At 42.5% G+C, this 27,520-nt stretch overlaps 1 protein-coding gene across 1 annotated transcript in view; it reads left to right on the top strand.

The window, feature by feature from the left end:
- Window positions 1–27,520, top strand: part of Snx6 (sorting nexin 6) — a 46,800-nt gene that overhangs the window by 12,869 nt on the left and 6,411 nt on the right. The window contains exons 3-12 of the mRNA XM_021655232.2: window positions 1,974–2,078; window positions 2,612–2,722; window positions 6,941–7,062; window positions 9,794–9,917; window positions 14,440–14,535; window positions 16,251–16,356; window positions 19,946–20,021; window positions 22,708–22,747; window positions 25,076–25,162; window positions 26,826–26,985. Coding sequence (XP_021510907.1) covers window positions 1,974–2,078; window positions 2,612–2,722; window positions 6,941–7,062; window positions 9,794–9,917; window positions 14,440–14,535; window positions 16,251–16,356; window positions 19,946–20,021; window positions 22,708–22,747; window positions 25,076–25,162; window positions 26,826–26,985 — 1,027 coding nt within the window. The remainder of the gene's footprint in view (window positions 1–1,973; window positions 2,079–2,611; window positions 2,723–6,940; window positions 7,063–9,793; window positions 9,918–14,439; window positions 14,536–16,250; window positions 16,357–19,945; window positions 20,022–22,707; window positions 22,748–25,075; window positions 25,163–26,825; window positions 26,986–27,520) is intronic.

Below are 27,520 nucleotides of genomic sequence, written 5' to 3'. Positions count from 1 at the left end.
GGGAGCAGAAATTTTCACTGACATGAACTCAGTGGCAGGATCTTTGATCACCGCCCCCTGGGGGGTGCAGCCTTCCCAGGCTGCAGAGGAAGACAATGCAACCAGTCCTGATGAGATCTGATAGGTCATATGGAAGGGGAGGAGGACCTCCCCTATCAGTGGACTACAGGAGGGGCATAGGGAGAGGAGGGTGGGATTGAAGGAGACCAGGGAGGGGGCCACAGCCAGGATACAAATTGAATAAATTGTAAAAATGATAATAATAAAAAAAATTAGAATTACGGACAAAATCACCAGTTTTCAACCTTTGGGTCTGTGACCCCTTTGCGGGGGTCACATGACCCTTTCACTGGGGTTACCTAAGACTATTGGAAAACACGGATAAAGACAAATGTTAGCTAGGCATGATGGTGGGTACCTATAATTCCATCGAATCTATAAATCGTACTACTCAGGAGTCCTTGATTTCAAGGTTAGCCTGGGCTGTAAAGTGAAACCTTGCCTCAGAGAACAAACAAGGAAAAGCCCAGTGTGCTATTGATAAAGGGGAGGGCATTGTATTTGCTATAGAAGGATGGGAAAGTAGAAGAAAAATATTTTTAATAATCTGGAGTAATTTTGTTTTCTGACACAGGATTCTGGTGTGTAGCTCAGGCTGGCCCACTGCTCATTATATAACCTTAGCTGGTCGTAAAGTTTCACTTCTGCTGACCCTTCCGCCTGTGGGATGACAGATGTGCACCCGCATACCTGGTGCAGGGTTGATTCTTGTCATTTATGTTTGGGAAATGCTAATCTAGTAATTGAAGACATAACAAATGGGGACATGAGCTGGGGAGGTAGCTTGGTGGGAGAGCAATTGTTTACCATGTGTAAGGGTCAGTCCTGATACCCTGCGCCAACCCACCCCAGCTTGCACATGCCTCCACACACACACAAAAATAGAGAAATGTAAAGTTAATCCCAAAACATAGTTTGCTTGGGGTGTTGCAACAGATCACAAATGGGTTGAAGGAACAAAATTTAGTCTCGTAATTCTAGAGGACAGATGTTAGAAATCAGCATTATTGCCCTGAGATCCAGGTGTCTTTGCTACAGAGCCATTTTTCCTGCCTGCCAGCAACCCTTACTGGTCTTTTCAGTCACGCTGCCTTCTCTCAGTTGTCCTCAAAACAAGGACTAGTTCTTGTTTTGAGTCAGAGTTTCACCTGTTTCTGCCTTCAGAGTTCAGGGACCGACCGCCATGCCAGGTTGTTTGTCCTTGAAGATTTAAGGTACACCTAGATAAGCCAGGGTAATGGAATCTGAAAAACTCTAATTGAATCACATCTGCAGGGTCCTTTTGGCCACATAAGGCCTGTTCACAGACTGCAGGGATCTGGACCTTCCGGGAGTCATTAGCCAGGCTGCCACAACACTTATTTAAAGGTGGCTTGGACATGAGTTAAAAAACAAGAAAGGAAAAAGGTTCCCTATATTTTTTGGTGGTGGAGGTTAAGGTGGGGTCTAGCTGGTCTTGTATTAGCCATTCTGCCTCAGTCTCCTGAGTGCTTGGACAACAGGACAGTGGGTGCCTGGTCTGTTTTGGTACTGTGTTGTCTTATTGTTAGAAGAAGAATGAAATTATATAAAAGTACACATAAATGATATACCTTTCATTTCAGCCCTCAGAAGGCAGAGGCAGGAGGATCACAAGTTTAATGCCAAACTATCTTTAAAAAAAGAGGGACCATCTTGAAAAAAAAAAACAAAAAACAAAAGAGGGACTGGAAAGATGGCTCATTGGTTAAGAATCCTTACTGCTCTTATAGAAGACCCTAGTTGAGTTTCTAGCACCCTCGTGGCAGTCCATAACTGCCTCTTCTGACCTTGGTCTCGTCAGCACACATTCATACACTCAGACACACGTACACATAATATAAAGAAATTTTTCTTTATGCTGTATTTTTCTTTTCTTTTTCTTTTTTTTTTAGCTTAAAGCAATAAATGTAGATCTCCAAAGTGATGCTGCTCTGCAAGTGGACATTTCAGACGCTCTTAGTGAAAGGGATAAAGTCAAATTCACTGTTCACACAAAGGTAAAGTGGGACTTTGTTCTGTGTTCCTTTAGAAATGCTGTTACATATATGTTGATTAGAGCTTAAATTTTAAATATATTGGAAAGAGTCTTAATTGACTGATACTTTAACAGACAAGTTTAGGAAAGTTACTTTCTGTTTTGCCTTTTTTTTTTTTTTTTTTAAGATGGTATGTAGTTCTGCCTGTTTGGGAACTGGCTGTGTAGATCAGTCTGGAAAAGTGACTTATTTCATGGTTTTAGGAATTACACAGAACCTAGACATAAATTTCATTTCCAGGCTCCTCTGTGTGTATGTCTGTCTCCCCATGTAGCTCTGAGTGTCCTGGAACTCACTGTGTAGACCAGGCTCACCTCAACTCCCAGATCTGCCTGCCTCTGCCTCCTGACTGCTTACAAGTGAGCCCACCACAACCAGCCAATAGTGTACATCTTAAGTGGTGGTAGCAGTACAATATATAAGTGCCTGGTAATTTGTTTTTCAAAGCCTGAGGATAATTTTACTTTTATTCAAGAAAATCACTGTCTTTGCAGAGTTCATTGCCAAATTTTAAACAAAATGAATTTTCAGTCGTTCGACAACATGAAGAATTTATCTGGCTTCATGATTCCTTCGTTGAAAATGAAGACTATGCAGGTTATATTGTAAGTATTGGGGTTTTGTTTTCATATATATATGTAATGTACATGTATCTAGGTGTTGTATGTTAGGTGCCCACAGTGGCCAGAAGAGATACCCTAGAGTTGGAGTTACAGGAAGTTGTGAGCTGCCTGACAGGGGTGCTAGAAACCAAATTTGGGTCCTATGGATGCGCACCAAACTGCTGACCCATCTCTGCAGCTCTTATTTGATGTCTAGTTATGTGTATGTGTCTACGCATGTGAGTCCAGGTGCCTGTAGAGGCCATAGGCACCTGGTGTCCCCGAGCTGGAGTTCTGGGTGGTTGTGAGCCGTTGGCAGTGTCAGGAACTGATCTGGGGTCTTCTGCAAGACCACGGTGTCTCTACTGCTCAGTGTGTCCCCAGCCCCAGTTTTCTTTTTCTAAGAGCAGTTTAGAAACTCGTGCTTCTATTTGGCATTTTAGTAACTGATGTGATTTGTGAAGATGCCAGCTGTGAGCATTGGTCTGCCCCGTTTACCCTGAGCTGTCTTGTCTTTGACTGTTCTACTTGACTGAATTCTTTATTTTTCCCAAATAGAGTGTTGCTGTGTTACCTAGCTCCTTCCTGGTCTGGGACTCTCTGTATAGTCCAGTCTGATGTTGAGCCAGCCGCAGTCTTGGTTCTGCCTTTCACATGCTAGTGTTACAAACATGAGCCCCTCTACGTGTGGATTGTTACTGTTAATACTGGAGTAGGTAATTAGTGAGGAAACACTACAGAATTTTCTGGCTTTGGCCCTGAGTGTTCAGGTACATAGGGGTTGGCAGGCTTTTGAAGACATTATGATCAAGAGTAAGTGGTTATTCCTGCTTAGTTATTGAAGTGTATGGTTTCCCTGACGCCATCATGACCGGATTGTGTCCCCATCCTGAGACCAGCACCCCTTTGACATGTGTTTCCTTTCCACAGCTCAGATTTTGGTGAAAGACCAACAATGTGGTCTTCTCTTTGCATTCTAATTCCATCTTTCCCCTCCCTGTGTGATAGTATCTTTTTTTCTGCTTTGTCCATCAAGAGGGTAAATATTCCTCATTGATTCAGACTCTCTTATTTACTTTTATATACCCTTTGCTCGCGATGGTACCTGCAGTATAGGAACTGTTTAATATTATTTTGGATTTTCAAGGCAGGGTCTCTCTGTATAGCCTTGTCTGTCCTGGACTCGCTTTGTAGTGCTGGGATTACAGGCATGCACCACCACTCCTGGCTGTGCAGGGTTTTTTATTTTTCATTTTTATTTTATTTTTTTTAATTTAAGGGGTCTGGAAAGATGGTTCAGCAGTTAAAAGCACTTGCTGCTCTTGCGGAAGACCCAAATTCAGCTCCCAGTACCCACATGGTACCTCATAATCATCTAGAACTCCAGTTCAGGGGTCCTATGCCGCCTTCTGGCCTCTGTGGGCATCAGGCACATGGGTGGTACACAGACATACAGGCAAAATACAAATACACATTACTTTTTTAAATTAAAAAAAAATAGTATTTATCTATTTATTTGGGCTTTTTATTGAAAATAGTTTTTTTTCATGCAGTATATTCTGATTATTATTTCTCCTCACTATTGTCTCCCAGATTCTCCCTAACTCCCCACCCATCCAACTCCACCCCTTCTTTCTTTTTAGAAAACAAACAGATAAATAAAAGCAGACAAACAGGGAGGGGGCACGAGAAGTTCATGTGCAGAGGCATAGACACACACGCAAATTGGAAACCATAATATATAAGTAAAAGACCAGACAAAACATTATGATAAAATCTAAAAACACCATTGCTTTGTGTTGGCTGTTTGCTGCTGGGCATGGGGTCTGCCCTTAAGTGTGATTTGTATACCCAGTGAGACTCCATTGGAGAGAACTAATTTTCCTTTGAGAGAGATTATCAGTTAGAGTTAGCTTCTTGCTTAAGGATGGGAGCTCCTGTGTACTTTCTCCCTCATTGTGAGGACCCTGTCTGGCTTAGCCTGTGTGGGCCCCGAGCATCCTGCCACAGTCTGAGTTCATGTGTGTTGTCCTGTTGTGTCTAGAAGACCGTGTTTCCTTGGTGTCCTCTGTTCCCCACTGGCTCTTACAGCCTTACAGTCTCCCCTCCTAAGGGGGGAGTTTGGAGACCTCCATTTAGGACCCAGTGTTCCAAGGCCTCTCACTCTACTCGTGTGTGTGTGTGTGTGTGTGTGTGCGCGTGTGTGTGCGCGTGTGCGCACCGACCGGTGTTAAACTCTATGTATGTAGACCAGGCTACCTCAGAGTCATAGAGTGCTAGGATTAAGGTGTTTGGTACCAAGCCTGGCTTGTCATCTAAGTTTTAAATAAGACTTTTCTGCTTCAGATATATTCCTCTAATCTTAGATCCCTTTTAATACGTTGTGCTCAATGATAGTAATCATTAATTAAAAAAAAAAAAAAGGCCCCAACCAGCTGTACTGTTGCATACCTTTATTCTCAGCACTAAGGAGGCAAGGGAAGGTGGATCTCTGAGTTTGAGGCCAGCCTGGTCTACAGAGTGAATTCCAGGACAGGCAGGGCTATACAGAGAAACCCTATCTCATACAGCAACAACAAATATATATCTATTTTTTTATTATTTAAATTTTATTTTTGTGTTTAATGATCTTTTACACATTTGAAAAATGGTACACATTTTTTTCTTTTCTTTTTTTAAGGAGTCTACATTAATGCAGAGGCCATTTTATTTTTGGTTTTTCAAATCAAGGTTTCTCTGTGTAGCCTTGGCTGTCCTGGAACTCTGTAGACCATGCTGACCTTGAACTCAGAGAGATCTGCCTGCCTCTGCCTCCTGAGTTCTGGAATTAAAGGTGTGTGCCCAGCAGTATACATAATTTTTATAACATTTATTTGAGAACAGTTTTGCTTAGTTTGCTTTACATTTATTTATTGTTTGTGTATGAGCATGTGCTGAGGTCAGAGGACAACGTGAAAGAATACCTTTCCTTCTTCCACCATGGGGGTTCTGTAAATCAGATCTGGAAAGCACATTACCCTCTGAGCCATCCCGCCAGCTCCACAGCCGTTTTTACTTTGTTCTCAGATAGGCTCTTACTGAGTTGCTCATAGTGCCTTCAGTCTCTTGCCTCAGCCTCCCAATATGGGTTATATGGTCCACTGCTCCTGACTTGACAACTACCTATTTTATCTCATTTTTTGAGGCAAGGTCTCATTGTGTAGTTCTAGGTGACACCATGTAGTTGTAGGTGACTCCCTATGTAGACCAAGGTGACATTGAATGCTCAGAGAGCTGTTTGCCTCAGCTTCCTTGAGTGCTAGGATAAAAGGCGTGTGCCACTATGCCTGGCCTTTTAATACTTATTTTTATGTAAGTGTACATGCTTGTATGAGGGATTGTAAACATGTGCCACCATGCCTGGTTTGTGTGCAGGGTAGAAATTCAGGTCATCAGGCTTTAGGTTGCAGCACTGAGCTTCCTCTCCATTCCTTGAAACTATCCTAAACAAAAAAATGGTATGATGGGGCTGTGCACTTGGAGGAGTGAGGCAAGAGGGTTTGCTGCAGGTGTTATACTTTGTTACTTCTTTGGTATGAGGAACCCACAGGTTGATTTTGGTTTTGGTTTGTGTAGACAGGGTCTCTCGGTATAGCTCTGGCTATCCTGGAATTCTCTGTAATCCAGGCTGGCCTTGAACTCACAGAGATCCTCTGCTTGCTGAGTGCTGAGACTGATGGCGTGCACCTCCATCATCAGAGATCTCAATTTCTAGAACTAGTAAAGTTTTCTAATCTGAATTTTAGCATTTCTAGTGCTCAGTTCATTTATTTTCATTTATTATACTTTGGAATTATCAAGACTGTTGTATTTTGTTTTGTTTGAGGCAGAGTTTCGCTGTGTATTTAAAGCTACTCAAAAGTGTTAGGTAGGCTGGTAGTGCTAGGTAGTAGAATGGCCTCAGATTTGCAGCCATTCTGCTTCAGTCTCCTTAGTGCTGGAGCCACTGTCTTCAGGTTCCGAGATGCAGTTGCTAAAGGAATGAGACGGCTGCTGAGGTGGCTCACCAGGTGAAAGCCCTGAAGTCCTGAGTTTGATCCCTGGTCGCACGTGGTGGTAGGAGAGAAACTGTCCACTGTCTTTTGGTCACTGTGCATGCATGGGCTGTGTGGGTGCATACACACAAAATAAAGGTTTAAAAACAGCAAATAGTTCCTTAAAAGTTACTTGGTTTTGTTATAGATCCCACCAGCACCACCAAGACCTGATTTTGATGCTTCACGGGAGAAACTGCAGAAGCTTGGAGAAGGGGAAGGGTCCATGACAAAGGAGGAATTCACGAAGATGAAACAGGAACTGGAAGCGTATGTCATGGTTTTTTGTTACATTTGTTAACTGCTCCCTGATACTCATTATTTAACCATTTCACCACAGTGACTGAAAAATCTAGTCCTAACAGTCTGTGTTCATTAATGGTCATGAACAGAGCCTCTTCAGTTTATAAAACTGTCTCCATTGTCACATTTTAAAATTCTTTAAATAGACTCTGAAAATTGAGTATTCTAAAACTTTATTAAATAGTAGGAAGGGAATATGACTTTTTAAAAAAAGATTTATTTATTATGTACACAGTGTTCTGTCTGCATGTACCCCTGAACGCCAGAAGAATGCATCATAGATCTCTTTATAGATGGTTGTGAGCTACCATGTGGTTGCTGGGAACTGAACTCAGGACCTCTGGAAAAGCAGCCAGTACTCTTAACTCCTGAGCCATCTCCCCAGCCCCGGAATATGACTTTTTAGAGCAATATAAATTTTCTGAAAACTTCATGGTGAGACCTTGTTTCAGAAAACAAACAAGCCAGTTAAGGTAGATCAGTCAATAATCACCAATCAAACAAAAAGCAATCGTACTAGCACAAACCTCTAATCCCAGCACTTGGGAGATAGAGGCAGGATGATCAGGTGTTCAAGGCCAGCCTCATCTGTATAGTGACTTCAAAGCCATCCTGGGCCACATAAAAGCCTGTCTCAGAACAACAGCAGCAGAATGTGTAATGTGCTTGTCCTCTGCCATCCCCAGGTGACCTAAAGAAAAAGAGTAGCAGCAGACTAGTGAGAACAGCTACAGACATTTTTCCTCATTACATTTAGGAGACTGGAGAGGTGCTCTGAGGATAAGCTTGCAGCTCTTGCAGAGGCCAGAGCACTTCAGGTGCTTACAGCCATAACTCCAGCTCTGGGAATCTGGCAGCCTCTTCTGGCCTCCCAGCAGTCGAACACATGCACACAAAAGTATCATCTTTATATGCACTCAGAACATATTAAGTCCTTGAAAATTTGATAACTTTTTCTTTTGACATATTTGACAAGATAGTCCCAATCCTCTTTGATCAGACTTTTAAACTTTGTATTTTTCAGGGTATGGGAATTTATTTTAATTTTTATGATGATAAGCATCAATCTCATATGTGATCTTACATCTCAGAGCATCTATCCAGCTACATGCAATAAAGATACCTGCTAGCCACATTTCCAGATCTTTTTTTTTTTTTTTTTTAATTTCTTCCTCAAGGTAGGGTTTCTCTGCGTAGCCCTGGCTGTCCTGGAACTCACTCTGTAGAACAGGCTGGCCTTGAACTCAGAGATCTGCCTGCGTCTGCCTCCTGAGTGCTGGAATCAAAGGCAAGCCACCACCACCTGGCTTATGTTTCCAGATTTTAAATAACAATAATTGAATATAGAAAATGAACTCTACATTTTTAATGCATTATTTATATTATTTTTTTTTTTCAAAATAGCAAGGAAACTTTATTCCTAAAGAAAGGAAAAGTATAAATCAGAGATACACTGTCAAGACTGCAGCAAATGAGATGGCTCAGCAAGCAAAGCCCTTGAGTTGACTCCCCAGAACCTTAGAAGGTGAAAGAAGTGACCACTTAGGTCAGGGCACATGGCACATGCATACATGCGTGCTCACACTTACACAGAGTTATAAAAGGAAGAAAAAACCGAGGAGCAGGCCATGTGAATAAAAGAATACTCAAAGACTTTGTCAGTATTCTGAGAGTTGTCCAAGGGAGTAAATTTCCTTATATTATTGTCACCTTCATTTCTCTTTCTGGCTAGTTCTCCCCTTGGGGCATTTTCTTTACTCTTCTTTTTAAGTTTGTTCTTAAGCAGCTAATCACAGTGCTATGAAGCTGCTTTTTGGAATGCTATGTAAGTTATTGGGAAGCAATAAATGAACAAAGTAGATCTTTGTTAAAGTGTAAAGTGACACATCAGAATTCTGACAGTTCTACATAGGCCTGGCTGGAAATGAGCAGGACACGTTACTGCTGAAGCCTCTGGTTCCCCAGTGGCTCTGATCATGGCTCTTTTGTGGCCTGGCTGGGGTTGGGTAACAGAGAACCTTGGGTTTGTCCCACTGCCACTTGCTGCACACTTCCTTTTTGCCCTCACTGAATGACCTCACAGAGGTCACACTGCTTCCCACACTGAGCCTGCTGGTGTGCTGGTACATGACACTTAAGCTTCTTGCACGAAGTTGAAGCAACAGTATCAGGCTTTTCCTTGTTGTCCCAACACCACCACAGACACATAACAAAACTGTTGGATGCTGCTCTGTCCTCGCCGGGATTCATGCCAGTATACCTTAAACACATTCTTCAGCATGTCATAACAGTTGCTGTGCATTTTTATACATATGTGAAAATAATTATTAATACCGACTATATGATTACTGAGATGTGGGTATTTTTGGTGTGTGTTCAGGTGTCTAAAGGCTATAATTATAAAAAAAGGAGTTGTTAAGGTTGTATCAAATAATAGTGACCTCACATCAACTTGCATAATAGAAAAGTTTGTAAGACCTGAGATGGTAACGTTCAGATATAGCAAATACTAAACTAGCATGAGGCTTTCTCAGAGATGAATTTTATATTTTTACTAAGCAATTCAACTAAAGGCTTTGTTGATGTGAATTATGTCTCTGCATTCCTAGTTTCACAGTTAGAACGCTCCAGACAGTAATTGCTGGAGTGACTTCCTAGTTGATGCCATTGTTTACTCTTAATGTTGTGTTGTTTCTAGTGAATATCTGGCGATTTTCAAGAAGACAGTTGCAATGCATGAAGTTTTCCTGTGTCGTGTGGCAGCACATCCTATTTTGAGAAAAGATTTAAATTTCCACGTCTTCTTGGAATACAATCAGGATGTAAGTGTCAAATCAGTGAAAGCAGTGGTGGGCTTCGTTTGTGCTGTTTGTCATTTTTGTAGGAAGTATCACTAGCCAGCCATGAGCACAGCCTGGGGCTTGATAGCCAGTACCAAGAGTTACAGTCACGGAAAGGGTCGAAGGCCTTTTCGGAATACTTTCTCTCCTTTAAAAATGTTTTTGGACTTTCTTTTCCTTTGTAAGATTAGGCTTCTTTTATTCATGTGTGCCAGCTGGCACCTGCACCTGCAGAGGCCTCTCACTGGTCCGCAAACTTTGACTTTAGGGCAGTTGAAAGGACCATATTTCAGTGGTGAGACAGTTCAATAGAACTGGAATGGATCAGTCAAACCAAGTTAGAAATGGAACTTTCATAATTCAAAAACCTGAGATTAAAAACTTGTTTTGTCTCTCTGAGACAGAGAGTGGGGTATCCAGGTTGGCCTCATGCCCCAGGCAGCCCTGGGTGATGTGAACCATTTGGTCCTCTTTCCCTCAGGAGCGCTGTGATTACAGACATGTGCTGTTGTGCCTGGTTGAATGTGCTGCCAGGGCTAGAACTGAGAGGTAAATTTAGCCTCTGTGAACTAAGCTACATTTTGAACCCCAAAACTTTTTTCCATATTTTAGTCTTTATTTCAGGCTAGCCTCAAACTCTCAATACCGCCTCTGCTTACTTGTTAGTCCTTAAAGTTACAGGCACGGGCCCTCAGGGCCAGGCTGAAACCCAAGCCTTTTACTCCTTTAAGCCTTTCTCATACTCAGTAGATTTCAGGGCCTGTGAAATGGCTCCGAGAGGAAGGCCCCTAACATGAGTTCTGTCTATCCCCTGAGTCTGTTTTACCTTTTCTCTTAACACTAAGCTCCCAGCTTCCGGGCCCTGGGCCAGATTGTTAAGTTTTAGTTATATCAATCAATCTAAGTCCAAATACTTTATTTTTTTTCTCTAAGAAGTTTCTTTTAGCTGAGCAGTAGTGGCACATCCCTTTAATCCCAATAGTCGGAAGCAGAGGCAGGCAGATCTCCATGAGTTCAAGGTCAGCCTAATCTACAGATTGAGTTGCTGGTTAGCCAAAGCTACACAGAGAAACTCTGTCTCAAAAACAAAACAACAAAATAGCAATTGAGAGGAGTTTCTTTTATAAATTCAGGGGCTGGGTAAGATAATTATGATACTCAAAATTTGGTGTCTCTAAGTGTATTGTTTGTTTTTAACTGAAGTATATGAATTTGAAAATAAAATGTAATTTTAAAAAAGCGTGTATAAGAATATATAATTTTAGCTGGGCAGTGGTGTCGCACCACTTTAATCCCAGCACTAGAGGGGCAGAGGCAGGTGGATCTGTGAGTTCAAGACTAACTCTATGGAGTGAGTTCCAGGACAGCCAGGGCAGGTGGATCTCTGAGCTCAAGGCTAACCTCATCTACAGAGTGAGTAGTTCCAGGACAGCCAGGGCTACACAGAGAAACCCCAACTTAAAACCAACCAACCAAATGAATAATTGTGGTCTGGAGACATGCCTCAGCAATTAAGAGGACTGGCTGCTTTTCCAGAGAACTTGGGTATAAATCCCAGAACCCACATGGCAGCTCACAACTGTCTGTAATCCCTGTTCCAGGAGATCCCACACCTTCACACAAAAATACATGTAGGCAAAACACCGGTGCACATGAAATAAAAATAAACACGTTATTAAAAATAAACATTTTATTAAAAGTAAATATTTGTAAAAGAGCTAAAGATACAGCTGAGTTGTAGGTGCTCATCTGACATGTGACGGCCTAGGATGTTTGTTTGTACAGGGTTCCCCTGTGTGTGGCTGGTCTAGAATTCTGTACATAGGGCATTGACCACATTGTCTCCTGAGTGCTGGGATTTAGATGTTTTAAGTGGTTTTATGAGACAGTGTTTTATCTGTGTAGCCTTGAACTTAGAAATCCGCCTACTTCTGCTTCCCAGAGCTCTGGGACTACATGTGTGCACCACTGTGCCTGACTAAAGTAACTTTTTTAAAGATTTATTTACTTATTATATATGAGCCCTCTATCTGCATGTATATCTACGTGACAAAAGAGGGCATCAGATCATATTACAGATGATTGTGAGCCACCATGTGGGTGCTGGGAATTGAACTTACGACCTCTGGAAGAACAGACAGTGCTTTTAGCCACTGAGCCATCTCTTGAGCAGACTCCAGCACTTTTTAAGAAATTATAAATTACATTTGTTTATTGAATGTGGGTGTGTGTGTGGAGGTCACAGGGTGACTTGTGAGGGTCCAGTGATTGCAGGAAGGTTGTTAGGCTCCGTGGTAAGTTCCTGCGTAGCCATCTTCCCGATTTGATAAGGTAAGTTTGTCCTTTATTTAACACCATTTATTACTCGTGTCTTTCCATTTTGAGCAATCTTTGAAACAACTGTTGGTAGCGTTTGAGGCGTCAGAGAAAGGAAGTTGTACTGTTCTAAGAGGTTTGAACAAAGCAGGGTGGTGGTGCACAGGGCTGAGAGGTGGCTGCAGGCGGATCTCTGAGTTAAGGTTAGTCTGGACTACTTAGAGAGACCTTGTCTCAAAAAAAACAAAAGGTGATGTTAGAGATTAGATTTTAATTTTATTTTGGCTGTTTGAAACAGGGTCAGTTAGCCTTAAACTTGCAGAATCCTCCTGCCTTTGTGTGCCTTGTTGGGATCATAGGTACACATGACAAACCTAGTTAGAGATTAGATTATAGTTAGTACTTGTTATTGACCATTCATTGTGCCTTTCATGGAGACAGTGATAGCGCTTCTGTTTGTTTTGATACAGCTGCAGCTGTTGGAACTCGCTCTGTAGAACAGACAGGCCTCTAATTCAAAGATATCCTCCCTCTGCCTCCCAGAGCGCTGACACCAAAGGTGCATGCCAGCATGCCTGGCTTACTGTGTTTGTGTTATTGAAGACAGGCTCTCACTTATATTGCTCTGGCTGTTCTGAAACTCATTATATAGACCAAGCTGTTCTTGAACTCACAGAGATCCATCTGCTTCTGCTTCCCAGCGCTGGGGCCAAAGGTTTGTGCCACCACACCTGGCTCACTTCTGGGTTTTGTTGTTGTTTTGTTTTTCGTTGAGTCTGATGAGCCATCTCTCCAGCTCCTGTTTTTTTGTTGTGGTTTTTTTGGAGCGGGGGTACAGGATTTAGTCCATTATTGTCATGGCAGGAAGCATGGCATCGTGCAAGCAGACCTGGTGCTGGAGAAGGAGCTGAGAGCTCCACGTCTGGACTAGTAGGCATTAGGAAGAGAGGAACACTGGGACTGCTTGGAGCTTCTGAGACCTCAAAGCCACCCCCAGTGGCACACTTCCTCCAAAAAGGCACACCTCCTAATGCCACCCCTTAAGCATTCAAATATATGAGTGGATGGGTGTCAGTCTTACTCAAATTACCACAGTTGCCTATAATTCTTTGTGTTAGGGTTAAGCACATAGGCTTTTTCCCATCCAGTTTGGTACATTCATTAATGTCATTCTATTTCAGGTCCCATTTGGGCAGTCATGTTGCTGAGAATTTGGGGGTATAGCTTCTGATGTTACCAGGAGACACACACTCTTACAGCAAACTCCCTGATCCCCTGGCTATTAAAATCTTTATACCCCCACTTCTGAAATGTTGTACCCATTGGGATTAGGCTTCCCAGCTCTATAATTCGATTGGTTGTGGTTTTCTGCAGTGGTCTATCTGTTGCAAAGATGGGTTTCCTTGATGAGGGGTGAGATCTGCAGTTATCTGTAGACATAAGGTAAAAACTTGTTAGGGATTATGCTGGTTTAGTAAATTAATGTTTTCATTCTCCTCCAATAGCCATGATTTCACTAGCACTGTGTAGCTGGCTAGGTTTTTGATACCCGGCGTGATGATCCTCTTGTTGAGTGGGTCTTAGCTTTAATTAGATGTTTGTTGGTTACCACCAAGTATGTGCGCCACAACTGCACCTGTAGGGTTGTCGTATGTGCTGGTTGTTGACTTGGTTCAGAGGCCGTTTGGTGCCTCCCCCCTTTGGAAGCTTACATGACACCTTCTGGTACTGTGAAAGCCAGTCTTTAGGGAGGGGATCTTCAAGTCAGTTCCAGCTCAAAAGCCTCTAGGCTGTTTTTTAAATACATGGTATCTTCAGCAGTACAGACTTACCTCCCACTTTGATGGCATGAGTGCCCACGATTGACAAGGGTATGTTGTGTGGTGGGGATTCTCTTAGGCACCCCTGTCCAACAATTCAAGAGGGCATCTCATGTTTGATTCTGGGATTTTTGTTAGACAGTTTTTCCCCAGTAATCATTCATGCTGTTGGAAGTTAACTTTTGTCTTGATCCAACACAAGACGAAAGGTCCTCAAAGTAAGGGGAGTAATGAGTTTGCCTAATGTAGGTTAGAGCTAATACGGAATCATAATGATGTGTCGTACTCCACAACATTTCTTATATTTAAAGAAAGTCCTGTGTAAACTTTTACTTACTTTATTTGTCTCTTTATTGCCTTTCTTTCAGTTGAGTGTGCGAGGAAAAAATAAAAAAGAAAAACTTGAGGATTTCTTTAAAAACATGGTTAAGTCTGCAGATGGAGTAATTGTTTCAGGAGTAAAGGTAAGCAGTGTTCATTGTAACACATACTTTTTGTTGTATGAATATGGTCTTCCTGTATAGCCCTTTGGGACCTGGAACAGATCCACCAAAGGTGTATGCCCCCATACCTGGCTGCCCTGTGCACATTATGGATCTTCTGGTTATCTGACCCTGGGTAGAGGAGCAAGATAAGGGGAAATGCCTATGCAGAATCACATATACACTGGGCCTTCCAGGTCAGGAAAACCAGCTGCAGATAGGCTGCCTGCCAGCACATGCTCTGGCTTGCAAATATTGGAACAGACCGGGGTTGAATTCAGCTGAGGATTCAGTAATGTCTTTGGGTAAATGTGTGATCCTAGGAAAAACTGTCTTCTCTGAATCTGTTTCTCCATCTTCAAAATGAAGTAATAAGCTGGGCAGTCATGGCACGCACCTTTAATCCTGGCACTCAGGGAGTCAGAGATGGTGGATCTCTGAGTTCGAGGCCAGCCTGGTCTACAGAACGAGTTTCAGGATAGCCAGAGCTATACAGAGAAACCCTGTCTCAAAAAAAAAAATCAAAATAAAGTGGTATCACTTGGTTCATGGGATTGTGGGAAAGATAAATGAAATATGAGTGAAAATATTTTAATAGTTACTAAATAGTAACTTTTCTTAATGTCTTTAAAAATGGTACGATAATTTACTCATCTGTCACCTTTTTTCAGTAAATGTTACAATATCTGCAAATATTAATATAAACAATGCTTCTGTTTCATTGTTACTGACTGCTCTCATGTCAGTAGGAAAGCTTGTGTGTGCTGTTTGACTTACACTCTGAGCTTGTGTTGACTGCTTTTTAGCATTGACTCACTCTGCTTCCTTTCAATGCTGCTGTGTGTTGATAGTTAATGTTTGGTAATCAATGGCTGTATATAATGTGTAGTATATTAACTTGTAGCTTGTGCTTACAGTCCTTGTTATAACCCTACAAGTTAGATATATCTGTCAGTTTAGAAAACTGACACTGATACATTTGAAGTTAAGTGGTTAAATGACACTCCTTGTAGTGCAAATTATTGCTTAGATTCTATTGCTATGAATCCTAAATTATATCAGTAACACTTTCAAAGAGCAATTGCTAGAAAGCACTATTAGTGATTTTTTTTTTTTTTTAATTTAAAGCATTTATCTAGCCTTATTTCAAGAAGAAATTGAGGGCTGGAGAAATGGTTTGTTCAGTGGTTAAATCACTGTCTACTCTTCCAGTGGACCCCAGGTTTGATCCCCAGTATCCACATGGTCTACATCTCAGTTTCAGGGGATCTAATACCCTCCTCTGTCTTCTGCGGGCGCTAGGCACATAGGTGGTACACAGACACACATGCAAGCAGAACAGCAATACATATAAAATAAAAATAAATGTTTGGTTTTTTAAGATTTTTTTTTAAAGATTGACAATGGTGGTTAATTGTACCATTGTTCCCACATAGCTCATTTGGCTAGGATCATCCAAGTAGTTAGTTGGCCCCTGAATGACCAATGAAATGCATAATAGACCAGGAAAAATAGGCTTTTCACCTGTAGATATCAGAATTTCCTCCTTTTCCTCAAAGTCATCCTGTGTTGGTGAGGTCATAAAGCCTGGGTGCTGGGGGAATAGTGCTCATTTCCTGACTATAGCGAAGACAAAGTTATAGATCATGTTAGAGCATGCGTGTATAAACAGCTAGTGCTCTTTCCTCATCTCACAGGATGTAGACGACTTCTTTGAACATGAACGAACATTCCTTTTAGAATACCATAACCGAGTTAAGGATGCTTCTGCTAAATCCGACAGAATGACAAGATCTCACAAAAGTAAGGCTTCTGTGGTAAAAGTTTTTTGTTGTTGTTGTTGTTTTAAAGATTTGTTTGTTTTCATGGGCATGGTGATGCATGTCTTTAATTCTATCACTCAGAGGGCAAAGGCAGGCAGAGCTCTGTGAGTTCAAGGCTAGCCTGGTCTGTATAGTGAGTTTTGGACAGCCTGGGCTTTGTAGAGCCCTCACCCCCCTCCCAATATTGTTTTATGTGTGTTTATGTAGTGCCTCGGTGGCTGTATGTGCACCGGGGAGACCAGGAAAGGGCATCAGATCATTTGGAGCCAGACATTGTTGTGAGCCAAGTGATGTGGGTGCCGGGAACCAAACCCAAGTTCTCCACCAAAGGAGCAGGTGCTCTAACCGCTGCGTCGGCTCTCCACGCCCCAAACTTATGTTCTAACTGAAGTAATGTAAAGTCAACATGTCGCTTACACTTTATAAAGTCTGAATATAGAACAGCAGTATTTGTTTTTTGAGACAGAGTTTCTCTGTGCAGCCCTGGCTGTCCTGGACTCACTTTGTAGATGATGCTGGCCTCGAACTCGGATAACCGCTTGCCTCTGATTCCTAAGTGCTGGGATTACAGATGTATGTCACTGCACTCGGCTAAGAACAGTGGTTCTTAAATTGTGGCCTATGACACTCACGCTCCTCAAGTGTCCTCTTTGGGACAGAATATATCCCAAGCTGTTCTTGAAATCACTACGCAGCTGGGCGATAGAGGGGCGCACCTTTAATCCTAGTGCTTGGGAAGCAGAGGCAGGTAGTGTGAATTTGAGGCTAGCCTGATCTAAAGAGTAAGTTTTAGGACAGCCAAAGCTACACATAGAAAAACCCTGTCTGGAGGGGGGGCGGGAATCATTATGTAACCAAAAACGTCCTTTAACTTCTGATCCTCCTGCCTTTGCTTTGCCTAAGCTGAAATTGTAGGTGTGTGCTGTGTCCAGTTTTCCTGTGGTGCTGGCCATCAAACCCAGCATGTTGTGAATGCTGAGGAAACGCATGCCTAGTTGGGTACCATCCTAGCTCCCCACCTGTTTTCATTCCGTCTGGCCTTGAACTGTGAGGATTCCTGCCTCAGCTGTCCCCAAGATCACTCCCTCGCTTTTTTTTTTCGGGGGGGGGGGGAGTTTCAGACAGGGTTTGTCTGTGTAACCTTGGCTGTCCCAGAACTCACTTTGTAGACCAAGTTGACCTCAAACTCTGCCTGCCTCTGCCTCCCAGGTGCTGGGATTAAAGGCGTGTACTACCATGCCCGGCTTCCCAAGACCCTTTCAAGCAGTATCTGCTTGTTTTGTTGGTGTATGCTGTCAATCCCATTGCTTGGGGCTAGCCTGGGCTATGTAGCAAGTGAGATGAGATGGCTCAGTGGGTAAAGATGCTGGCTGTACAAGCATGATGACTTTAGTTCAATCCTGGAAACCTGTATAAAGGTGGAAGACAGTATCAACTTGAGCACATGCCTCCACCCATACTCAAGTAAACACACATCAGACACACTGAAATAATAAAGTTTAAATAAGTAAATTTTTAAGGAAGAAAAAGAAAAGGGAGGAGACAGGGAGGAAACGAAGTGAAGAAAATATTAGTGATTCCTATTCATTTGGCCAAATAGATGGTGCTTAAAGAGAAATGATGATGAGTGTGCGTTCCTAGTTGATAATCACAAAATAAAATAAGGGTGGGCACGGTAGCATGTCTGTAACCCAGCAGTGGCGCCCGAGGCAGGAGGGTTCTGAGCGAGCCTGGGGCCACTTCTTCGGTAGTTCGGAGATTGCAGGCATGCACCACCACACCTAATTTATCCAAAGTTTAACACATATGGAGAGGTAGCTCAGCGGCTAAGGGCTGCTCCTCCAGAGGACCCAGGGGTGATCCCAGCACCCATGTTGGACAGCTCACCACCACCCGTAGCTCCAGCTCCAGGGCATTTGACAGCTGTCCTCTTTTGTCCTCCACAGACATTTGCATTCACCGACACATACCCATGTACAGGTGCACATAATTTAAGATGTTTTTAAACTCTAAAAAGATGGAACATACCTAATTGAAATAACAATAATAGTCAAGTGCTTACTAGTTGAGAATAATTTTGTGCAGCATAAGTATAATATAGGGGTTATTTGTTTTGTTAACACTAGTAAAAATACTGCTGCTGTATTCCCAGACAAGTATCTTACATACTACCAGCTAATATGTGGTAACTGCTTTGTGCTGTGTTCTTGTGTAGCATGTACTTCATATTCCAGACACTTTGTAATATTTAATAACTCATACAGTCTTGTACATAAATTATGGTGTGGGTACCATTGGTACCTTCATTTTTGCATGAGACAAGTACAAGTGACAAACCAAGGTCACAAGAGTGGTTCCACATTGTGCTGGATATGCCTCCTTTGAACTGCAGAAGCACTTGCAAGTGAGCTGCTGAACCGCTGAGTGCTTTGCCCTCTAGTGTCTGAGTACAGGAGGTATCGTTTGTGTGTGTTCTGTGTATATCCAGTCTCTGGTTCCAGCACCCACCTGTCAGACCTTCACAGTGACTTTCAGCTTTGCCAGGACTTACTACCACATTATTGTAACAGTTTCTTGGTTGGTCACTCTGCCTTTTTGTCTTTCCACTTTAGACTGCAGATAGCACTTTTTTTTTTTTTTTTTTTTTGAGTGGTGGAGGATGTAAAATCCTTTTTAGGTTGATTTTTGCCACCTTATGACTTAGATATTTAGTGATGTCTATCCCACAAACTGAAACTCTTGTGGTTTGCAAGGCCTTGACCTTGAAAATGCTTCCGGTTTTCAGTTCATCTGCTCTTTTGTTTGCAGCAGTGTTGAGTCCTGCCTGCTCTTAGTGTGCTGTTCTCATTTCTGTGGCCTTTCCCATGCTGTTTCCTTTAGTCATTGTACTCTCACTATGCCTCTGAAGAGTTTAAGTTAGCTTGGGTGACTCCATTTTGAAATCAGGAGCCATCTTGACCGGGAGCTGAACTCAGGTACCAGGAAATATCACAGAATGTGCACCTGGCAGAAAAAAAAAAAAGTTAGCTCTCCTAGCAACGGCCTCCAGGAAATATCACAGAATAAATGTTTAGCAAAAAATAGAGACAATCTCCCCTGGCAGCAGTCAATGAAACATGTCCCTCCTGCTTGCTGTCATGGAAACCCTACGCTTACAAGTCTTTCCCTTTAAAAACCCTGCTCACTCAGGGCTCAGGGTCCCACTTCCGTACTGATGTGTCAGTGAGACTTGGATCCCAAGTTCAGTTGCTCTCATAATAAAGCTCTCTTGCTCTTGCATTGAGTCGTCTCCTGGTGGTCTCTGAGGGTCCCGTGATCCTGGTATTACACCTCCTCCTGCACACTTCAATTCATTCTGTAGTTTCCAGTCTTCTCCAACTTAGGTGGCATCATATACTTCTGCTCCTGAAGCAGCTTTTATATGTCTGGTGTATCTGTCATATTGCATTACAGTTGCTTGTATAATTTCCTTTATTGGGTATCTTATAATACATCTTGCAGATAGGTGATCAGTAAGTATTTTTAATTTTAATGTTAATATGTTATTAAAACTTAAACTTTCTCCATAGGTGCTGCTGATGACTACAATAGAATTGGGTCTTCATTATATGCTTTAGGAACTCAGGACTCTACAGATATATGCAAGTAAGGATTATAGTTAAGAACATTAATGTAAGTAAAGCAGGGGAATGGTCTTGCTGGCAGCAAAGGAAATAGTACTTGTAATTTACATAGGAGTTTTAGAATATTCTTATCAGCCCATTTTTGATAAACTGGGGTTTTATTACAGTAGTTTTTGTCTTCTCGTTTTCTAATTACTATTTGAAGATACTACACTCTGTAGCTGGGCGTGGCGGTGCATCCTCTAATCCCTGCCCCTCGGGACAGAAGTGAGCAGCTCTCTGAGCGTGAGGCCAGCCTTGTCTACATAATTAATTCTAGGCCAGTCATGGCTACATAGGGAGACCTGTACACAAATAGATAAATATGGACACTTCACATATTTGCTTTATATTTCATTGGAAGTCAAGACTGGGAGGCAAACACCTGCCTCCAGACAACAATGGAGAGCAGAGTGTGGTGGCGCCCACCTGGAACCCCAGCGCTCAGGAGGCAGAGGCAGGTGGATCGCTCTGAGTTCAGAGGCTAGCCTGGTCTACAGAGTGAGTCCAGGACAGCCAAGGCTACACAGAGAAACCCTGTCTCAAAAATAAAATAAAATAAAATAAAATAAAATTGTGATGGAAGATACTCCTCATGGTACCTGGAGGCTGAAGTAGAACAATTTTGAATTCTAGGCTTGGCTAGAGCACATAGTAAGACCCTGTCATAAAACCAAAAAAGAAGGGGGAAAAATTAAACTTACAACTAGAGAAATGGCTCCGTTGGTGTCCAGTATGCATGTTTGTGACTTATGGCCACCTGTAATTTCACTGCCAGTGCCCTCTTCTGCACATGTATGACATATTTACACAATATACCTACATTCAGATTTAAATTTTTATATATACTTACATGTAGGCAAAACACCATATACGTAAAAGTACGTAATTCAAGGAACATATACATATATTCTTTATAATTTTTTTTTCTTTTCACTTGTATGTTTATGTGTGTATGTGACAGCTCTGTGCTGGTGCCCTCAGAGGTCAAAGAGTGTGTCAGGTACCCTGGGGCTGGGGTGATAGGTAATTGACCCACCTGACATGGGTGCTGTCAACAGAGCTTGGGTCCCTTGGACCTCTGGGCTCTTCACTGCTGAGCCATCCGTTCCAGGCCCCCTCCCCCTCCCTCTCTCCTTTTATTGAGATAGATTCTTACTATGTGACTTGCTCAGAGATCTGCCTGCCTTTGCTCAGAGATCTGCCTGCCTTAACTCAGAGATCTGCCTGCCTTTGCTCCCAAGCCCTGTGATTTAAGGGTTGAGCCACCAGACCCAGCCTGGCATATTTAAAAAACTGGTATTAGACTTGCCACACTATCTAAAAATGAATTCTGAAATAGTAATTGCTTATTTATTTATTTGTTTGTTTGTTTTCAGCGCAGAGATGCTGTGTATCCTGAAGTGTTTAAACTGGGGCTGTAGCTTGGCGGTAGAGCCCTTGCCTAGCATACAGGAAGCCCTGGGTTCAATTTTCTTAACTGCCAAAAATAAACAACCAAACAATATTATCAGAGTATTCTAAGAACTTTTCTATCATCAGTGTTTTCTTTCTTTTTTTTTTTTTTAAGATTTATTCATTTATTATGTATAAAATGTTCTGCCTGCATTTGTGCTTGCATGCCAGAAGAGGGCACCAGATCTTATTTGCTGTTAACCTCTGAGCCATCTCTCCAGTTCTCCAGTATTTTCTTTTAATTGCTCTCTTTAAAGAATAAATAAATAAATAGATAACATTAGGCTGGGTGGTGGTGTTAGCTGCAGAGCTGCAGGCTTTTAATCTCAGTGCTTGGGAAGGAGAGGCAGGTGGCTCTTTGTGACATTGAGGCCAGCCTGATCAACAGAGTGAGTTCTAGGACAGCTAGGGCTACACAGAGAAATCCTGTCTCAAAAAGAAAAAAGAATTAACATTTAAAAAATTTTAGACACAGTGGTGCATGCCTATAATCCCAGCAGTCAGGGAGACAGAGGCAGGCAGATCTCTGTGAGTTCAAGGCCAGGTTCTTGAAAAACATTGTCTCGCTGTATCTCTATCTGCCCTATAACTGTCTTTGTAGACCATGCTGGCCTGGAACTCAGAGATCCACCTGCCTCTGCCTCCTGAGTGCTGGAATTAAAGGTGTGCACCACAACTGGCTTTTCTTTTCTTTCTTTCTTTCTTTTTTTTTTAAGATTTATTTATCTATCTATCTTTATTTATCCATTTATTCATTTGTTTGTTTGTTTGTTTATCTATTTATGTGGTATTCTATGTGCATGCACACCAGAAGAGGGCACCAGATTTCATTATAGATGGTTATGAGCCACCATGTGGTTGCTGGAATTGAACTCAGGACCTCTGGAAGAGCAGCTGGTGCTCTTAACCCCTGATCCATCTCTCCAGCCCCCACAACTGGCTGTTTATTTATTTAGGGCACACATTTGTAACAGCATGAGTGTAAAAATCAGAGAACATAAACAGCTTATTATAATAAGTGCAGAAATTTGTTTTTTTGTTTTTGTTTTTTTTTTTTATGAAACTGTTGAAGTCTTTAGTTAAGACCATTAGATGCTTTTATGTGATGAACAATACTGTCTTTTATTAATATGGTTTGGGGCCATTGTCTCTAAACATTTAAAGTGAAAAATTAATCAAATGATGCTTCTCATCGAAGTGTTTTTCCCTTGCAGGTTTTTCCTCAAAGTTTCAGAACTGTTTGATAAAACAAGAGTAAGTACCAAACTTGAGAGAACTGCTGCATAGAACTCTACCTGTGTTCCAGCGCTGTGCTGGCCCTTAAACAGCGAGGCAGAGGAGCTCGCTCCTGAGTTCTCAGGCCTCCACACATGCATGTGGCAGAGACAATGTAAAAGTAATGTAGATAGTTCAGAATGTCAGCTGTGCTGAGTCACACTAACAATCCCGGCACTTTGGAAGCTGAGGCAGGGGGATTTTGAATTCAAGACCAAACTGGACTACTATATCAAAAAAAAGAAGAAGAAGAAGGTATTAGGGTCAGTGAGGTGGCTCAGGGCTAGAGACCTTTCCTGTCATGACCTGAGTTTGACCCTTGAGAAGAGAAACAACTTCTAAAGGCTGACCTCTGACCTTCCACACTAGCACTGTAGCACATGTGGTTCCATTTCACCACATTTCGCTCCCACTACAATGAATGTGAGTGTTCAGGTTGCTCTGTGAGCTTGCTCACACTGGTGGATTTTTCACCTGTGTTTTAGCTACTTGGTGAGCATGCCTTTTAAGAAAAAATAGACAGTTTGCACAGTAATTTCACATTTGTTTTTGAGTCAGGGTCTAACCCAGGCTAGGCTTGAACTCTGTGTAGTTGAGGATAACCTCGGAATACTGATAATCCTGTCTGTACCTCTCAAGTGCTGGGACTACATGTGTGCACCACCACACCCGGCCTAGTTTCAGGTACATAGGAAAGTATAGAGAGTAGTAGAAAATGTAAGGTAAGCATTATCGAAGTGCCCTGGAAATGGTTGTCTCTGTGGCTTATAGCTCTTTTATTCCAGGTGTTCAGGTTTATCTGTGCTGTGTCTTTGTGTACATCTCGGTTCTTTTTTCAAGGTTGAGAATTATTTTTTAATGTAGCTAGTACTAAAATAAGAAAAGAAAAGCCAGGCAGTGGTGGTATACACCTTTAATCATAGCACGAGGGAGGCAGGATATCTAAGTTCAAGGCCAGCCTGGTCTACAAAGAGTTCCAGGACAGCCAGGACTATACAGAGAAAGGAAACCCTGTCTCAAAAAGAGAAAGAAAGGAAAGGAAAAAATATAGCCAGTAATATTGTTCCTCCCAGTGTCACCAAATACATGTTTCTTCTTTTGCTTTCTGAATGCTTAAGTGACTTTTGGGGAATGACATAAGTCCTTACTGCATTGAGCATATATAAAACATCTCTTAAACTGGATATGTTGGGGCACATGTTCAAGGCCAGCCAGAGCTGCACAGTGAGACACTTTTCTCAAAAAAAGAAAATGAATAATGTGTCTCGGCTGGGCCTGATGGTACATAACATTAATTCCAACCCTTGGGAGCAGCAGCAATAGGGTCCTAAGTGAAGGGCTCCCTGGGCTCTGTGAGACCCTGTCTCAGGGAGAGAATTGGGAGGGGCTAGTGAGGGGGCTTAGCAGGTAAAAGGATTTCTGGGACCTCTGGTACCCATGGAATGTTGAAAGCAGGGAACCAACTGAGAAAAGTTGTCCTCTGACCTCCATACATGTCATAGCATGTGCATCCACATACACATGCATACGTACACACTCATATATACACACAACAATAATAAGTTTTTTAAAAACTACCCCTTCCACATTATCTGAGCCAGATATGATGGGACATACCTGTTACATGAGTTCAGGCCCTCCTAGGCTACATAGTGAGACATGTTCTCAAAAACCACATTATCAGCCCGGCACAGTGTTGCACACCTGTAATCCCAGCACTCTGCAGGCAGAAGCAGGTGGAGCTCTGAGTTTGAGGCCAGCCTGATCTACAGTGTGAGTCCAGGACAGCCAGGACTACACAGAGAAACCCTATCTTCAAAACAAACAAAACCCTTCAGAACCTTAAAAACAACTGGCATTACTTTTATCCTCATCTCTTTTTTGGGGGGTGGGAGTAGCTTTTAGAGACAGGGTTGAGATCTCTGTATAGCCCTGGCTAATTTACTCTGTAGATTAAACTCTCAGAGGTCCACCCACCTCTGTGTCCTGAGTGCTGGGATCAAAGGTGTGCACCACCCCACCAGCCCTGGCTTACTGTCAAAGAGCTGTTTACCTTCCCTTTCCATCTCCTCTCGATGCCTTCGTCTGCGGATGGCTACCAGTTGCCATTACAGTAAACTATAATAGTGGAGCTAAAAATGGTAGGAAAGCCAAGGTTTCAAATGTAGAATTTTCTCATAAACTCATTATGCTTGATTTTTCTGTTAATTTCTTGTTGGAATTATAAAAGACACCCAGAAAAAGCTGAGTGGGGTCTGTAGTTCTTCAAGGTTACAGGTGATTTAATGCCCAGGGCTCCTTTTTCAGAAAATAGAAGCTCGGGTGTCTGCTGACGAGGACCTCAAGCTCTCCGACCTGTTAAAGTACTACTTGAGGGAGTCTCAAGCAGCTAAGGTAACTTGTCATTTCTTTAGAGATTATTGGAGGGAGGCTGTGAAGAGTTGCTTTATGGGGATACTAATCTGTATTTTCAAGCTGTGTGCACTGTTCTCTCAAGGCTGAGATCCAGCACTTGGTAAGGCTGGCGTGGGCTGTGTAGTGAGACCCTGTCGTAAGAAAATAAATAAATTTTATACGAAAGTACCTTTCCTGGAGCTAGGCATGGTATCACACACTTTTAATCCCAGGACTCAGGAGGCAGAGGCAGGTGGATCTCTGCGAGTTGGAGGCCAGCCTGGTCTAGAGTGAGTTCCAGGACAGCCAGGTATACACAGAGAAACCGTCTAAACAAAACAAAAAAAGGAAAATGCCCAACTAAGGTTTGTGTATCTACTTGTTTCTGATTTGTTCCAAATGAATGCTTGGCTGAGGTGAGAACACTATTAAACACAAGTATCTTATATTTTAAGGTGACTCGCACATTTTCTGCTGTGTGTAAAAGACTTAGTTACCAAACAAAAACAAAATAGAACAAATCTTAAGACAGACATATAAGAAGCACTGAGAATGCTGTAATTTCCAAATAATTCGTGGTTTGTGAACACATTGGCAAGGACAGTGCTCTGTGGGGTTTTTTGGGGTACAGATAGGCCCCTTCTGCTCCCTTGAACCTGCTTCTTGCATTTGGACTGCCACTTAGCCATGCCTCCAGCCTGGTTACTCCCTTCTGAAGGCTCTGTTACAGAATGTGCTTGAGACAGGTAACTTTTTAAAACACAGTTTTAAAAGTAAATCCAGCTGGTGCTCGTTTCAGCAGCATGTGTACTAAAGTTGGAATGTGCAGAGAGCACCAGGGCCCCAGTGGAAGAATGTTGCTGCTCTGTGAATCCTTTTTGGGTGTTGAGGTAGAGTGGCAGGGTTTCACTGTACGGCCCTGGCTGGCCTCCAGCTCACAGAGATCTGTCTGCCTCTGCCTCCTCAGTGCTCAGAATAACAGTGAGCACCATGCGAGGATCACATTTACCTTTTAATAAATATTGTGGCATTTTAATGTTCTTGGTTGGTTTTTTTTTGTGTGTGTGTGTTTTTAAAGAAGAAATCAGTTGAGTCTGGTAGCCCTCATCTTTAATCTCAGCACTGGGAAGGTAGAGGCAGGCCAGGCCAGCCAGAGATGTCTCACAGAAAGAAAAAGGCGGTGGTGGGCGTTACATCAGGTCTGTTGTTAGGCAGCCTTGGAAAGTGGAGACTGAGGGTCAGGAGTTCAAAGTCATCTTCAGCCTTGTAGTGGTTTTGAAGCCATCCTGGACTACTTGCGATCCTGTCCAGACTGGGTAAATGTATGGAGATAGAAAGCTGGCAGTTAGTGTGGGGTTTCTTACTGAGCGGTAAATACCGTCTAAAATTGAGTCAGATGCTTGTTCAGCTTTGTGCACATGGTACAAGCCCTGAGTTCTATATTTTAAATGAACAAGTCGTAAAGTATGTGACTTGCTCCAATTAAGCTATTATTTATTAAAAACCTTGAGGAACTGGGAGCATAATTAATGGTGAAGTTTGAGGCCTGGTTAGCGCCCCAGAACAAAGTATTTAGAGGCTCCGGCTGTGTACGTCACTGCTGCTGGTGGGGTTGCATCTAACTCCGGGAAGGGCGCAGCACAACCTGAACCCTGTTTCGCAGGACCTCCTCTACAGAAGGTCTAGGTCACTGGTGGACTATGAAAATGCCAATAAAGCGCTGGACAAGGCAAGAGCAAAAAACAAAGATGTTCTGCAGGCTGAAACTTCGCAACAGCTGTGCTGTCAGAAGTTTGAAAAAATATCCGAGTCTGCAAAACAAGGTACCATGGACAGGCCTGGAAGGGTGTGCTTTGTGATGGAGGCATTCTAATTGTGTTGCAAATAAATGATCTTGAGCTAAATACTGTTATTGCTAGCCCTGTAATCATGTGGCGGTACTATTTAACCTGCTGTCACAATTAACTAAAACACAGAGACCTGTCAGATTTTATAATTCCCTTAAAACACCTTGGGCTGGCAGATAATTCCATCTATACTGTATCAGTAACCTCCCCATCCATCTCCCAGCCCCCATCCAATGCCATCTACCTTAATCCTGGCCTATCCCATCTCATCTGGGATAGAATAAATACTTGCTTTTATTCTTCATGTGGGCCTTTCCATACCATTATTGGAGTCCTTCCTCCTGGCCCACGTGGTTCTATCTCCATGCTAACCCATCATGGGATCCTCTTTCCTCCTCTCTTCACATCCTTTTCCCCGTGATTCTCTTGAACTCAAAGCCCTGGCACCTTAGACTACCCTGTTCTGCCCTGCCCAGGTTTTAGGCCTTTAATCAACCCATTGGGTGTAATG

This window comes from Meriones unguiculatus, chromosome 7 (genome assembly GCF_030254825.1).
Source record: "Meriones unguiculatus strain TT.TT164.6M chromosome 7, Bangor_MerUng_6.1, whole genome shotgun sequence".
Classification (NCBI taxonomy): domain Eukaryota; kingdom Metazoa; phylum Chordata; class Mammalia; order Rodentia; family Muridae; genus Meriones; species Meriones unguiculatus.
This window is presented reverse-complemented; position numbering and strand designations above follow the sequence as displayed.